This window comes from Diabrotica virgifera, chromosome 9, assembly GCF_917563875.1.
Source record: "Diabrotica virgifera virgifera chromosome 9, PGI_DIABVI_V3a".
NCBI classification, from domain to species: domain Eukaryota; kingdom Metazoa; phylum Arthropoda; class Insecta; order Coleoptera; family Chrysomelidae; genus Diabrotica; species Diabrotica virgifera.
Window position 1 is genome coordinate 208,783,042 of NC_065451.1, and position 17,208 is coordinate 208,800,249.

The following is a 17,208-nucleotide window of genomic DNA, read 5'->3' on the forward strand; positions in this document are numbered from 1 at the left end:
TTTGAATCGCGGAGTAATTTACAAATGAGAAGGGGAACAGCTGTTGAACGTTTTTTTCAATACGCTCAAGCGCGCTAGCGCGAAGCTGCTGCTATGAAAATCGAAGATAGGGATATTCAACATTCAAAAAAATCGAAAATTTCAAAATTTTCAAATTATACCCTCACCCCCTTAAAATATGATGAATTTATAGACACAGTTTATAGATCCACACATGATCCACATCTACGTATTCCTCTTGAAGGGTGAACAACACCCAAATAAAATTAAGAACAGGCAAAACTCTGGTAAACCAAATGAAAAAGTTGTAGAAAGGTACAAAAACATGTAGAACATTACTTATATTAAGAAAATTTATGGTTCATGTAATTTAAAGTTAAATATTTATATTTGTGTCATTTTTAAATTAAAAAAATAAAATGGACAGGGGTATAATATATATTTTGTGATCACACTCGACTCCTAAGTCAAAAAGTAAAAGGCCACGATAAAACGTCAAGGATGACATAACCTCAAAAAGTGACGTTAAAACTTCAAAATTGTGTATAAATAACAAATCAAAACATAATGTTCATTTTTATTTAATAAACTTTAATGATTCGACGGTATGGTTTGCCTTCGTTATGCCACAAAAGACAAGGTATGTACATAATATAATATATCATACTTTTTACACACACCAACAGTGCCCCCACTAATTATTTATGATAAAATACCACCCAAAACAAAACAATATTGGGACATCTTCCCTAATAGTGCTTAGTGCTTGTACTAAATCAGTTTAAGCTTTGAGCTTTAATCTACGCAATCTCTTAATCTTCTTCTTTTGCGCTGTAATTTGTCCAATTTTGAACATTTTCTATCCAGTTGTTTTGCTTTTTGTCTTTTAATTTTACTCCTAACGTTGCTCTCTCCAAGGATCTTTGTGTCTTCATTCCATGTTTGCTCCAGGTCCATGTTTGGCATGTGTATGTGAGAATTGGGAGTAGGCACTGGTCTAGAATCTATGCAAAACAAGTAAATTAATAAAAGGATATAAATATTAGTTCATACAAGAATACATTTTAAAAGTAATGTTTTTTTCAGTAAGAAAAATAATTGGGAAAAAGAAAGAAGAGAACGTTTCAACAAAGCTTTCGATGAACTTGCCAAAGTTTTACCTGGTTATCTTCCTACAGAAAACCTAAGCAGAATTGAAGTTCTTACGAAATCTACCTCAACCATTCTCGAGTTACAAGAAGAGATAAACAAGCTTTCTAAATCTTCCGAAGATAAAGAGGCTGATAAAGAGTCTTATAAAGGTAGGAGGACAGATTTATATCTATAAAATTATTCTAAGTAATTCCCATTTAGCTAGTTAAGTTCACAAGTCAATGAATTGATTTACAACAGTGGTGTTCAGGTGGCCATGGACAGAAGAAAACTTTTCCAAACACTTCTTTAATTCACAGTTATCTTTTATACATCATTAAAATTCAATTACCAGTAAAGCTATTCAAATGTTTGGTTTTGTTTTGCCTAATGTAAGAGATCTATTTATTCATTCGACAATGATAGTGTACAATGCATTAGTTAGCTCAACTTTACAGGATGCCTCTAATGTATGGTCCCGATTCGACCAAATCCATGTTAATGCTATTAATAAAGTTCAGCATATAGCATATATTTCTCAGTTTATAGCATAAATAATTACACTTTTATAAAAAAAAAGAAGTTTTTATAATACCACGTTCTCATTATTTAACGGACACAATATAAAAATTTAATAAAAACAATCATTTTTCAAATCAAAATGTCAATTTTAAAAATAAAAAAAGAATTTCCAGGACCAGGAGTCGAACCCTGGCCTCCTGGATGAAAGCCCGGTGTCTTATCCAGTAGACCATCGAGGTATATGCTTTTGAAGTAGATTATTTAGATTTCAAATAGACTATGTAAAATCAAACTACGCTGTGACTGAGCGACTGGATTTTGTGACAATTACGCCCCTTTTAGATATTACTTGGTCGAGCTCGAGGCTGTTTTAGAGGGCTGTAGCACCATTGATGATGATAATGAACTTTTAAAAGGGGTTTCCCCGTTTATAAATAAAAAAATAAAATATGTAAAAAATATCATAATTAAGTATTTTTTAATGTTCTAGATGTTTTAATCAAGAAACTACAAGACAGAGTCAAAAAACTTTTGCTGCGCAATGAACAACTCGCTCAATTGTTTAAAGATGCCGGAATTAAAGTGTCACAAGTTTTTGGTACAAAAACCTTCAAGAGGCCTTTGCCCTATAGTCAACTACATAAGAAAATACCAGCACAAGAGCAACAGAAAGAAAATGATCCGGAGAAGAGCAAAGTGGAGGGTAAGTAAACTGTTTTACTGATATTTGTTATCTGGTTTGATATATTCGATTCACTTAGCTTGGGAATATTTTATCAGTCAGGAACATAAAACACTAAACTGAAACAATTGAAGAAACTTGACAAGGGTGCTGAAAGTAGGAAGAGAAGAGCCAATGGTACAGCAAGTTGAAGGCAACTTAAAAAAAGAATACAGCAATAACCAGTTTGCTAGCAAAAATATCTCTTTCAGTAAGACAATTCATCTGCTCATCAGGCGGTCATCGTATGGGAAAAATTACACCAATTATGGTATGAATTAATTGACTATACAACATATTGACTACATGTTACTATTTCCTTTTCACAAAACTGCTCATATGGTGCCTTTTAGAACGATTGCTGAAGTCATGACCAAAGCTTCATACTATTTTAAGAAGCTCTAGTGCAGCGGTTCTCAACCTTTTTTGCTCAGCGACGCACTAACATACTCCTTACAGATTCGCGACACCCTTATATGTTCAAATTTTTTCTAGTGGTAGGTAAGTACAGATGAATATATTAAGCATATTATTTTTTATTTCGTAAGAACATAACAAGCAAAAAACAAAACAGAAAGAATACATAAAATTAGTGTGAAATTTGACTGGTATAACGTGGTATATACCTAATAGTTAAAAAAAAAATGGTTAAATGCATGATTGGTGTATTATAACAAGTAAAAAAATATAAATAAAAATATCGTATTCGTAAATCTCGCGACACACCTGATAGCTTCTTTCGGCACACCAGTGTGTCACGACACGGTGGTTGAGAACCGCTGCTCTAGTGAAATTACTTGTCATGTGAGCTAAAAAAGCTGTAATTCTGTATATTTTCTATGGGAGAACTATCCATTTTCTGTAAAAATATATAATTTTTGAACTTACAATTAATATTTTTCTCTTACAGAAGCAAACAGAACCAATTCAGTATTACCACCAAAAACGAAGATATCAGCATCAAATCAAGGACGGAAGTGTTCAAAAACTAGTAATAAAACCGTTAAACCACCCAAACCAAAGAAATTTGCAAAAGTAACGCAGAATCCAAATCCACTAGTGCTGTTTTCCCGTTTACCAACGATTCCAACCGTCACTCAACAGATTCTGTTGCTGCAAAATGCGCCTGTAGTGAACAACACCAGATCTTCTGTCGTCCGTTTATCAAGTAAGTATTCAGTAACTATTCTTCTCATACCACTACAATCTGAGGAAAAGTCTTGGTTGACTGCACAACTCGCTTCGATGATAGTTGGATCAGGAGGTAGCCCCATTGTTCTTAAATTGTTCTTAAATACTTTAGCAAAGTATTAGGCTAGTTTAAAACGTTTATCTGATCCTATTACTAACTAATAATTGTTTTTAGCTGGCCCAAAAGCACGGAAATCCAAAAAGTCGCCGAAGAAACATACAGTACCTTCTACAAATTCTTCTTTGTCGACCTTAGGAGCTGGTACCCTAATTTTAGCAAACGGAAACATCATTTCTTTGGTATCACAACCCCAAGTCATTGTACCACCCCTCCCCCTCACCCCCACAAACGCCACCATTCATTCGTCGCCAAATGTTAATAGAATCATACGGAAAAATCAACCCATGAAAGCAAAATCATGCGTAACCAACACCACGCAAGTAAATAAAATACCTATACCTGCGTTAACGTCAAAATACGCCAATACGTCTATTCTTAAAAAGAGCCCAGAGAAAATTAATAAAAATATGACACCGAAAGTCGAACCGGCTAAAAAAACTGGCGTAAAAAGGAAACTTAACGAAAAACATGACAAAGCATTAAAAAAGAGTAAAAGTTGCGACAATTGTGAAAAACAGAAAGATAATACCAACAAAAATGACAATAAAATCATCGATAAAAGCGAAACAGAAGGGGAGAAACTTACAGATACGTCAGAAACTATAGTAGCCACTACCAACACCAACGACACCGTTTCCAATACAAATAATAATCTATCTTCAGGTTTAGTTCCTACATTGCCCAATGATCACTTAATTCAAGAAGTTTCTGCAGATGACCAAACTTTGAAATTAATGGAAGATAAGTCTGATAAGTCTTTAAACAAGTCCAATGATATACAAAAAGAAGTTACACCTGGCGATGTATTACACAAAGAAAATACTGATAAAGAAATTCCTGCTTCCGATACTTTAACTCCTAGTTGTGTTATTTTAGCATCCAGCGAGCCTTCATTGGTGAGCTGTACTACTGCACCAATAACTGTCTCCTGTAAAACTACCACTAGCAATACTAGACACGAGGAAAATATGAAAAATATTGATCTCATGCATTCAGATTTGTCTAACGACATTTTTGCTTCTTTGCAAGTACCTCCCGGTTGCCAAAACATCGAGTCAACATCACCAACTGCAGCCTTTCTTATGGCATTTCCTATTGTGTCATCCATTAAAGTTACAGAAGTCATTGACGAAGATAATTCTGACAGTCAAAGAGAGACTCCTACCTTATTACAAATCGGCATGGATAACAATTCAAAACCTTCGAATAATGAAGCTCTACTCAGCTTAGAAAACTTCTCGTTCTTTAATTCCAAAGATATATACTACAACACAAAACTTGATAATGGTACGAGCGAAGAAAACGTAGCAAAAGACAACAATCAAAGTCAAAGAATGTCAAATGAGGAGAGTAAAACTAAAAGGACCGAAGAGTTGGGCAACAATTTTGAAGTATTTTCGAAACCTGATCAATTAGACAACAATCCTACAATAACCCAACAAGTAAATATGTTCAACCAACAGGATTCTTGCAACATGATGAATCTCAACGCCTTTCAAGCACCTACAAATGAACTACCTGCAGTTTTGGACCAGAAAAATAGTATGGAAAGAAAAGGGAACAACGCCGAGCAGTATAACAATTTGATTCAAGAACATTTGTTGGCCAATAGTATGAACGTAAGCTACAACATCTCTGCTGGAAACTTATGCAAGGAGAATATTGAAGAAATTAATTTTAAAGATTGTAAAACACCCAGAGGCAATACAGTACATAACATTACCCCACAAGAGCATCCATCTGCTGCTGAAACAATAAACAACACTTTCAACCCTCAAAATGCAGTTACATTCTCGTCAAATTCTTCCAAAATGCCCGAACCAACTAGTCAAAGCTTAGAAAAACTTTCAGACGGAACCAAAATGACAGAAACATTCCAATATAACAACAAACATTTGGAACAGACTAAAAACTTTTCAGTGACACTAAAGACTGTTGAAAGGTCAAACCAGAGTTTAGAAAAAGTCGAAACTGTGCAAAAAGTTGGGCAGTACCGCTATCCTGTTTTACAAAACGAAAGTTTGAACCTTGACAACTATGAACAACTAAAAAATGCCGAAAAGTTAAACACCAACAAGACACGAGACAATTTCAGCTATAATCCTAAACACTTTTTGCAAAACGAACACCACATAAATAATTTTCCTTCCAAGGTATTAGACAATTCTGGTCATAATGTGCAAAAACCTGACCAAAAAGAGTTTTTGCAGGTGAATAACTTTTCTTCGAAGTTACTAGAGAATGCTGGTCAAAAATCTGAAGTAAACAAAGAAAGAAACAACTACCAATATCATCCCAAACAATTTGAACATTTTCCTTCGAAAATACTAGAGAATTCTGGCCAGAACTTGCAAAAACAGGACCAAAAAGAATTTTTGCAGGTGAATAACTTTTCTTCAAAGATACTAGAGAACTCTGGTCAAAAATCTGAAGTAAATAAAGAAAGGGACACCTACCAATATAATCCAAAACAGTTTTTACAAAACGATCATCAAATCAATAATTTTCCTCCGAAATTACTAGACAATTCTGCTCAACATTTGCAAAAACCTGACCAAAAAGAATTTTTGCAGGTGAATAACTATTCTTCGAAATTAATAGAGAGTTCTGGTCAAAAATCTGAACTAAACAAAGAAAGGGACACCTACCAATACAATCCAAAACAGTTTTTACAAAACGAACACCAAATCAATAATTTTCCTTCAAAATTAGTAGAAAATTCCGGTCAGAACTTGCAAAAACCCGACCAAAAAGAATTTTTGCAGTCAAACAACTTTTCTTCGAAATTATTAGAGAATCCTGGTCAAAAATCTGAAGTAAATAAAGAAAGGGACAACTACCAATATAACCAAAAACAGTTTTTACAAAACGATCACCAAATTAATAATTTTCCTTCAAAATTAGTAGAAAATTCTGGTCAGAGCTTGCAAAAATCCGACCAAAAAGAATTTTTGCAGGCAAACAACTTTTCTTCAAAATTATTAGAGAATCCTGGTCAAAAATCTGAACTAAACAAAGAAAGGGACACCTACCAATACAATCCAAAACAGTTTTTACAAAACGAACACCAAATCAATAATTTTCCTTCAAAATTAGTAGAAAATTCTGGTCAGAGTTTGCAAAAACCCGACCAAAAAGAGTTCTTGAAGGTAAATAACTTTTCTTCGAAATTATTAGAGAATCCTGGTCAAAAATCTGAAGTAAATAAAGAGAGGGACAACTACCAATATAACCAAAAACAGTTTTTACAAAACGATCACCAAATTAATAATTTTCCTTCAAAATTAGTAGAAAGTTCTGGTCAGAGTTTGCAAAAACCCGACCAAAAGGAGTTCTTGCAGGTGAATAACTTTTCTTCGAAATTATTAGAGAATCCTAGTCAGAAATCTGAAGTAAATAAAGAAAGAGACAACTACCAATATAACTCAAAACAGTTTTTACAAAATGACCATAACTTGAACATTTTTTCGACCAATCCTGTAAAATTACCTGAAAGAACAGATCAAACTGTGGAAAAATCCGAAAAAAACAAAACGTACCAATATAACCAAAAGCATTATGTACAAACAGACAATACTGGTGCCACGTTTGCTTCTACACCATCAAAGATGTTGGAAAATGTCACACAAAGTGTAGAGAAGTCAGCCAAAACGTACCATTACACTAACAATCCGTTTGAAATAGCCCCAACAACAAAAGAATTATCATTAAATGTTGGAGACAGACAGAAATCAACTGATACTAAAGGAATAGATGCCTGTGCTAAACCTATTGATGAAAAGGCATGTTACTTTACTTCAAACTACACATCGACGTCATACAGACCCAATACCAGTGTTGTACGTTCAGATTCTTCGAAAGTATGTCATACAGGATCATATGAAAACAGCAACAAAAACTACACCAATCCCTTCTATACGAACTGCAACTACAATTATGCTGATACAAGCTTCAACCAAAATTATTATAAGACTGAGAAATCGTGTTATTCCTTGAATTACGAGAACTACCAAGAATATAGGAAATCTGATACGACGTTTAACAGAGACCGAAGAAGTAGCACCACTAAAGAAAAACAAGTATTGCAGAATAAGCCAGTCAACTGGATGACTACTACAGAACAAAAATCATCAGATTGTTTCCTACCATCGTTTACAAATCAATCTTATTCGTTTTCTTCCTGTATAAACTCAGAATCTGATGTAAATCCGTCAAAATCAACAGATTTTTCAGATAAACGTTTTACTTGGTCGCCTTCGAAACTACCAAACTTTTTAGAACCTAGTCACAATTTTATCACCCCAACTTTGCCTACGTTGGTAGGAGACTTGGCTTTAGGGAATGCCTTGCCTTTAGCAGAACCTAAAACCGATGCCTATAAGTGCCCGAAAGAGGCCAAAAGAAAAACCTACGACAACCAAGCTAACTTTTTATCGGTTAGCCAACTTGTTAATCAGAGTAAAACGGATCCAGTTCCTGCAAAAACAATGTCTAGGAGACTTAGTGGAAGTAAGTCAACCAAACCAGCAACAAATAAACTGAAAAGATGTGAAAAAACTGTGGACAAATCGACTAAACCTGTCAACACGTACAGTGATGTGTTTTACGACCAAAAAAATAGAACTTCAACCAAGAATATATCTAGCAACTACTCAGCTGAAGCGTTGATCGGGAACCAATGTCCTCAGGAAGAGAAGAAATATCCTCCGCAGAATATTGGTACCTATTTTCCTTCTGTTGATGACAATTATGTCAATCAAAATCAAAATTTCCACTCCTACACTCACAACTCCTTTCAAAACAACTCATATTCGACGAATAGTTTTATCTATACGACTCCTATCAGTACAAATTATTTGAATAACACCTTCGATAACACTTTGGACTATTCTGCTGAAAGTATTATGAATTATAACAAAAACTGTAACAATAAAAACAGTCGGGTTAGTAATAAAGAAGAGAAAACCAACTATGGAAGTAATTCGAAGAAACAGAAGAAGACGAGTCAAGGCAATGGTTCCAGTTTAGCAAATTTCGAATATCCTTTGTTGCCGATTCAAGGTTCTACTAACTCACCTCTTCTTCCTGATGATTTTCAATCGCATACGACGTTTCTTCCTCCCACTACTCCGTATCCTTGCAAGAATACGCTGTATCAGAAGCAAGGGAATGATTTCAATGCTGCTCCTTTGTTGCCGATACCAGGAATTACAAGAGCCGGTATACAGCATCCTGAAGTGTCTCCTTCGTTGAATCACGTGGGAACGTCACTGACCAATTTCAATCTGAGCACTATTTTCCCTGAGATTAACAAGGTAAGAAATACACTGAGTTTTGTATATGAAACGCCTCAATTATCTTGTGATGCGGTCGATATTATGGTGGTATTTACATTGTTGTCAGATCCTCCGTTTTTCTGGAAATCTAATGAACTTTCTTATTTCAAATGGAATACATACCCTGTACTTTTTTCGCGTTTTGAAGTCCTTAAGAAAGGCTGATAATTTTTCATGTAATGTTCGCTATACCTCAATACGGTAATTTCGAAGTATTGCTACATTTATTCAAACCATTTTTTTTATTTAAAAAAAGAATGTGTGTGTACTTTGTACGCACGTAAGAAGTTATACTTCTAATAGGTCTGGATCCCGCGTATGAAAAAAAGTTGATTAATAGCAAGCTGAAAATTTGTTAATAGCTTAAGAGTGTCTAGTCGGACAAACTTTGATATATGGGAACACTGGAACAGGGGAAGTTTTAATTGTGGAACAGGTTAAAAATTTGGAACGGTCAGACCACGGAAACGGCACATTTATTTTGTCCGACAGAATAGACTTAAACTCTCCGAACAGAGATTAAACTCTCATGCAAAAATCAGACTGCTATTTATCACCAAATGGGCGTTTTAATGAGTGGAACATGTAGAATATGTCAAATGGCAGGAATTATGACAGGTGATAAATAGCAGTCTGATTTTTGCATGAGAGTTTAATCTCTGTTCGAAGAGTTTAAGTCTATTCTGTCGGACAAAATAAATGTGCCGTTTTCGTGGTGTGACCGTTCCAAATTTTTAACCTGTTCCACAATTAAAACTGCCCCTGTTCCAGTGTTCCCATATATCAAAGTTTATCCGACTGGACACCCTTAAGCTATTAACAAATTTTTAGCTTGCTATTAATCAACTTGTTTTTCATACGCGGGATCCAGACCTACAAGTATGATTTCAATGAAATAAATATAATTTCGGACAGTTTATTTGTATTTTATTTAAAGATTAAATTAATTTTTACTTACTACTTTCCAAACATTTTTATTAAAACAATAACAAAAATTAAAAAAAGATTAGAAAACACCAGGATTCGAACCGGGGTCCTCTTGCTCTCCAGTCCAACGCTCTACCATTGAGCTACACCCTTTTGATTATCCGGGCTACAAAGTTTCTCAGACATAGTGACAAACAGACGAAGTGAATTATAAAATACTTTAAATATTACTTATTATCTTATTTCCGAGGTAGACAAGTCCAAATACACAAAAATTATAATAATAGTTATTTATGATATAAATGTTAAAAGTACAATTTTAAGGCACGTATGTGAAAGTTTCGTGTGAAAGATTCGCTTCGCTCATTCTGCAATTCACATGAGTACCTTAAAAATGTACTTTTTAACACGTACCTATATCATGCAATATTTTTCCTACAAACGTCTTATATATCAACAATTATAATTTATTCATTCTCAATTACAGGAGAATACCTACAAAAACTTTTACTTGAACTTGACTGACATTCCATTTTTATATTTTTCTTGACATTACATCAAAACTGCCTATACTGTCAATACGTAAATCAGAATAACATCTACTTTTATTTTTGTATATTCTAACAAATTTTAATAGTTTTTTTCTACAAACGTGTTAAAAATGCAATAATACAGTTTAAATTAAATTTTAAAAAACCTTTTAAACCACCTTTTTCAAGTATTATTAATATCTATTAATGTTAATAAATGAAATATAAATATTTTGACGTTTCACAATTTGACAATTCACTTTTAACTGCAACGCCTTAAAATTTTTAAAGCACCGGTGCTTAAAAGTAGCATTTTTAACGCTCCTATGGAGTGCTATAAATAGCATTTTTAACACGTTTGTAGAAAAATATATTTAAAAACACTAATATATTCTTTTCACACCTTTTTTGGACTGATCAATACATAAATTAAAACATTTAGTAACGAACTGCATACTGCATGTGTGCGCATGCGCGCAGATTAATAAAATTTCACCCTCAATGAAATCGCGCCTAAAGAAGTATAACTTCAAAAATCAAGTTTTTCGGTCCAGGCAGATATTATTTTAATATTTTTCTTTTTGTTATTCGGGGACAAACAAGTATGTTGCAAGTTTTATCTACAGTTGATCGTTTTCGAGTTATAAACAATTTAAAACTAAAAAAAAAACACGAAAAATTATGATTTTCAAGGCTAAAAAACAAGTCAAAAATATTGTTTTTGAAATTACAAAGTGTCTAAATTCAAGTTCAAACCTTATTCTATCAGTTCCTAATAAGTATTTTGTGCTTATTTCATTTTAAAACATTGTTTTTAATTGTTGCTTCATTAACAATTAAATAACAATGTTTTAGAATAAAACATTCTAAGAATTTTTATCGGGAGAAGAAGGTTTGAGCTTGATAATTTCAAAAATTATGGTAATTTCAAAAGTAATGTTTATTAGTAGTGTTTTTGAGCATTGAAAATCGTAATTTTTCGTTTTTTTTTCAGTTGTAAATTTTTATTTTTAATTAATTAGAATTTTTAAATTTTTATGCCTCGACAATGATCAACTTAAGAGAGAAATTACAAAAGACCTTTTTTGTTCCGCATTATCGAAAAAATCTAAATATCTGCCCGGGCCAAAAAAATTGATTTTTATAGTTATGGCATTTAGATATGGGGAACATTACATGAAAAATAATTAGTATTTCTTAAGAATAAAATTCCATATGTAAAAAATATAAAGAATGTTCCATTTGGAGTAAAAAGTTCTTCAGATTTCCAGAAAAATGAAAGACCAGACAACAATGTAAATACCACCATAATATCGGCCGCATCATAAGATTCTTACATACCAAAATGTATTTAAATCGTGCAAGCCATTTCCGAGATAATTGAGGTGTTCCATACATAAAACTCACTCTGTATAGACGTTGTCGTTTATAGTGCTTCAATTATTTATTTTTTTAGGGGACAATTCCAAATGTTCATAACAGTTCTAACAAAACGAAACATTCTTCTAGTTATTTGCAAGTAAGTACACAACTTTCACCATTACTACTACTAGAGTATAACGTTCTTCGCACTATTCCGACTTTCAATAGTCACTTCGTCTGGTCGTTCCATAGGTCATTTTCTTTGTTTATTTCTCTCAGATCTTTGTCTATCCCTTCTTACCAATTTATTCTCAGTCTACCTCGTTTTCTTTCTCTTTCTGATTGCCATTGTGGTATTTCCTTTGATATTCGTTGTTCATTTGATTTTCATTATTTCTCTAATGCGTTCGTTCTTAATCCTTTCTATTTTATATCTTCCTTTTGCCCTTCTCCAAAAATCCATTTCCGTTGCTCTCAGCGTTGCCAGTGTTCTTTATTTCAGTAGCCATACTTCGCAGCTGTATAGAGTGATACTTTTTACTATAGTCTCATATATCCACCTTTTATTTTCTTTCCTGATAGACTGGTCCCATAAAATACTGTTTAACATTGTGATGGTTTTTCTACCTGCTGTATTTCTTTCTCTTATGGCTTTGTCTAATGTTCCATCCGATCCTGTTGATATTTCTGTCCTTGTTTTAAGTTTTGTTATGGGTTGAGAAGCCTTTGATGACTTTTATTAATTGTATATTAAAATGCCTGCCGTATTTCTTTCTCTAATGGCTTTGTCTAATGTTCCATCCAATCCTGTTGATATTTCTGTCCTTGTTTTAAGTTTTGTTATGGGTTGATAAGCCTTTGATGACTTTTATTAATTGTATATTAAAATGCCTGCCGTATTTCTTTCTCTAATGGCTTTGTCTAATGTTCCATCCAATCCTGTTGATATTTCTGTCCTTTTATTTTAGTTTTTTTATGAGTTTATAAGCCTTTGATGACTTTTATTAATTGTATAATGTATTAATATTCCTGCTTTCCATTGATTGCTACAGCTTCTTCAGTGGCCTTCTTTATTCAGTGGACCTTCCGTAGGTCGACGAACAATATATGAATTTCTTGATTCCGTGCAATTTTTTTCTTCTATTATCTAGGTTAAGGAGAAAATGTGGTCAATAGTGATCGACCCGTACGAAACCTTGCTTGTTCTTCTACTTCAGAATATAAATATTATTTTTTCTCGTTTCGATTGTTCAAAACCTTCCCATAGATCCAGTTACAGCTATTCCTCGGTAATTTTAGCTGTTTTACGCCCGGTTTCATAATCAACTTAAAGTGAACATTAACACTAAAGTTCACTTTAAAGTTGACATTTACCCACATCATCCGGCATCAAATACTATACCGGGTGGTGAATTGGAAAACGGACCATAGGAAACTCAATCTAAAATTCTAAACTGTTGAATCCCTGCTTCCCTAATTATTTTACATCAAAAGACATTCGTAACTATTTATAGAGGATTGGAATCTGTATTGAAATCAACTGTTAAAATTGTTCTACGAATTAAACAGATTCCAAAATTTTGTAAAAATGTAATACATTTTTCAGTTTTTCAGCCCAAAATTAGGCCACACACAGTGCAATAATGTGTCACAATAAAGTTATCATCTTCATATTTTTAAACTGTGAATATTTTTATTTTATCATTTACTGTTTAAAAACAATACAGTTGATAAGATACCCTCAGTTGCGGAGAAAGTATTAATAATACAGATTTTTTTTATTCAGTCAATGATGTGAGCACTGTCAGTTACGTGTTGCCTAACTTTTACACAAACCTACTGTGGCAAATGTATTACATTTTTCAAAATTTTGGAATGCGGTTAAATCGTAGAACAATTTTAACTTTTGATTTTAATATAGATTTCAATTCTCTACAAATATTCTCTCATGACTTCTGATTTAAAATAATTAGAGAAGCAGAAATTCAACAGTTTAGAATTTTACATTGAGTTTCCTATGGCCCGTTTTACGATTCACCAACCGGTAGACTGTAATTAATACAACTCTTGACATTTCCCATTAATTTTGAGGAAGCAAAAAAATAGTGCCATCTAGCGGTATAAGTAGGATAACTAGAGCAATCTAACCTTACATTAATAAAATTGCTTTATTATTGTTTTTGTATAAGTGTTTGAACTATTTTTATTTTAATTTAATTTAGCAAAATTAGTTCGTTATTCAAAAATTTATAAAATTAAAATTTGAATGTTAACGTCAAATTTTACGTTGTCGAAACGTAGTTCAACTCAAGCCGACAGTGGCGCTAGTGGCAAAGTGCTTCCAGATTTCTGTGGGAGTTGGATGTATTACAGTCAATAGTATTTTATTGCATTATGATAAAGGTACCGACTTAAAATTTAAAGTCCACTTTAACTGATTATGAAACCGGGCGTTAGCTTAGGCATTGTTTTTAACATTAGTATCGATTGTTTTATTTTTCTAGGTCCCTTTTAATAGTGAATCAAAATATGGTTTTCAGAGTTAAGAAATATGTGATATAATATCGTGTAAATATATTATAAATAGAATAACATTGTATATATGTAAATAAAGTTGTTGTTTTTTCGAAGAATTTTATTCAAAATCAACAGTGTAATTAATATAAACTCCCAAAAAATGCGATTTACCTTCAAAAGTATCTAAATGTATTTTTACAGAAAATTATTATTTTATTGTGTGGCTTATTTTCCAATAAAATAGTAAATTGTAATCGTAAAATAGTAAAATGCCACAAAGAAATAGCCTGTCATTGATAGACTAAATGTAGACGTAGCTCAGTGAAGACCTAATAACAAAAAACATTTTAACGTAAAGCAGTAGAGCATCATGTTACTGGAAGTAATCCATTGGCATCCACTTTAAGCCAAACTATTTTATACTTTTTACTATGTAGTTGGAACATGTAACTTAACCAGTGTTTGGCATTGTGGCTATTTTGCAAGGACAGGAAGTTCACTGATGATGGACTGATAAGTCCGAAAACGTTTTAAACGTAATCCTTTTGGATTTTTAAAAATTTTAATTTTTATTAAAATATACCACCTACACCAGGGAGTGTTTTACTTCACGTTAAATTTTATTTAACTAGATGGTATACAGTCAACCTTCAGGAATTATCCCGTTTTATATATTTATTATTATATAATTTTTTTTTCAGAACATACGTATTTAGTTAAAAATTTTCCAACAATTATTGTTCAGAAATCACTTGTGGCATTTTTCAATTTGTTTGTGTGTGTTTTATTCTTTTATTTATTTAATTTTTGGTATTGTTTTAATAAAGTTTTTTGAAAAGTATATTAAAATTAGTTTAATATTTAAATAAAATATAAATAAACTGTTAAAAGTATATTAATTTCGTTGAAATCATAATAATAGAAGTATAACTTCTTACGTGCGTACAGAGTACACACACTCTTTTTTTTGTGGGATACTTCAAAAAATCAAAAATATACGCCACTACACCTTGTAGATCTTGCAGAGTTGCGACAAAGAATTGTGACAGAATGCCGATTATTGACACCGGAGTTATTTGCAAATGTACGAAGAGGCTTTGAAAATATATTGTATTATTGTATAGAGGGCAGAGGAGGTCATTTCGAACATTTAATTGGTTCATTTGATGAAATTTTATGTTTTTTTTTATTATTTCTGATGTTCAACCAATAAACTAGTTAAATTCAAAATTATCTTCAAAGTTATTCCGCAAATTAAAAAAAATAGAGTTTCATCATCATCATCATCATCACTGGCTCGGCAACCCTTTCTGGGTCTTGGCCTGTTCCAGGATTCTTCTCCATTCTGATCTGTTTCGTTCTTTTTTTCTCCAGTTTTTTATTTTTAAGGTTATATCATTTTCTATTTGTTCTAAATATCTCAGCTTCGGTCTTCCTCTTGTTCTTTTTCCTACTGGCATCTGTTTGAATATTTTGTTTGGTATTTCGCCTTCTTCCATTCTTTCTACATGTCCCATCCAACGCAGCCGTCCCATTTTAATGAATGTTATGATATCCGGATCCCGGTATATTTTGTACAGTATAGAACGAGAAATGGGAAAACACGTCAATGTTCTTACACCTCGACCACCCTAGATAGCAGCGGGGTGCCCACATAAAAAGGATGGAGATATCAGGACCGAGACGGAGATGATAATGGTATGGAAAATGGAACTTGGTATGGAGATGGAACATCGTGGGACAATGGACAATGCTATGGAACGTGCAGTGAGGACTTTTGGGTGATACGAACACAGACGTGTAAAAGTGGTAAGTCCATATTAGCTATTCTTATGGTATTTCCACGATATTACTCCTGATTCGTATAACCGTATAATAACGTAATATAATCGTAATTTAAGATACATAATCTAAGAGAACAGAGATTAAACCTCTTTTAATGTGCATGCTTCCTAGGGCGTCATTATCTGAATCTCGTCTTTATGAAAATACATCCTGTGATATATTTGTGTTTTCTGTTTATCGTGCAAGTGCAGTCGTGCATTAATGAAGTTCCTAGTTCCTATATTATATATATCCTATAGTATATATTATAATGAAGTTATAGTAAAGAGAAATAAAAAAGGTCTTTTGTGTAATATTTTTAAGTATCTATAAGTTTAGTATTATAAGGAACTATTTCCTATAAAAGCTTTTTGCTATGTATTCACAAAATTATGGATACTAGATTGCTTTCTGAAAAGTGCCCTACAAATGTCCATAAGACGTACATTGAATGTACATAAGGTGTACACTGAAAGCTCCAATACAACGTACAATGTACGTTTGTAGCGGACGTTCTATGGACGTCCAATTTTGTGAACTCTGGACATTCGTTGGATGTCCATCGGATGTCCATTGTACCTTAGCGGGACGTCCATTGGACGTTCCAATGTACACAGATGTACGTCCATTGGATGTCCATAAAATGTACTTGTGCTATCTGGGTATATATGTGTCGCAAGATTTTTCTTTCAAAGGTGGCTAGCAATGTTTCCCCTCTTTTAGTGAGTGTCCAGGTTTCTGAGCCGTATGTGAGTACCGGTCTTATTAAGGTTTTGTATATTTGGCATTTTGTTTTTCTTGCGACTTTATCTGATCTTAGTTGCCGGATTAAGCCATGGTAACTTTTATTGGCAATAAATATTCGCCTCTTCACTTCCTCCGCAACGTTATTATCAGACGTGACTAGGGATCCCAAGTTTGTAAAGTTTTTTACCCCCTAAATGTTTTATTCTCCTATTGTTATATTTTGTGGCTGCCTTATTTCTGCGTTTTTACTTACCTGCATATATTTTGTTTTATTCTGAT

At 33.0% G+C, this 17,208-nt stretch overlaps 1 protein-coding gene across 2 annotated transcripts; it reads left to right on the forward strand.

Annotated features, from left to right (window-relative positions):
• Nucleotides 1–475: 475 nt before the first annotated feature.
• On the forward strand, nucleotides 476–14,492 carry LOC114327630 (protein PF3D7_1417600-like). Of its 2 annotated transcripts, XM_050662846.1 has the most exons (7): nucleotides 476–640; nucleotides 1,087–1,301; nucleotides 2,144–2,356; nucleotides 3,285–3,542; nucleotides 3,741–9,001; nucleotides 11,936–11,998; nucleotides 14,346–14,492. In XM_050662846.1, the coding sequence occupies exons 1-7, from the start codon at nucleotides 624–626 to the stop codon at nucleotides 14,385–14,387; spliced, it is 6,069 nt and encodes a 2,022-aa protein (XP_050518803.1). In that variant the 5' UTR covers nucleotides 476–623; the 3' UTR covers nucleotides 14,388–14,492. The 2 variants fall into 2 exon arrangements, with proteins under 2 accessions (XP_050518803.1, XP_050518804.1); XM_050662847.1 differs by lacking the exons at nucleotides 476–640; nucleotides 1,087–1,301; nucleotides 2,144–2,356 and adding an exon at nucleotides 2,430–2,645.
• The last annotated feature ends 2,716 nt before the right edge of the window (nucleotides 14,493–17,208 follow it).

Excerpts from the sequence above, each read along its gene's own strand:
- LOC114327630 (XM_050662846.1), top strand. Across the intron at positions 1,302-2,143 it reads TGATAAAGAGTCTTATAAAG|ATGTTTTAATCAAGAAACTA; the intron begins GTAGGAGGACAG and ends TTAATGTTCTAG. Across the intron at positions 3,543-3,740 it reads TTCTGTCGTCCGTTTATCAA|CTGGCCCAAAAGCACGGAAA; the intron begins GTAAGTATTCAG and ends AATTGTTTTTAG.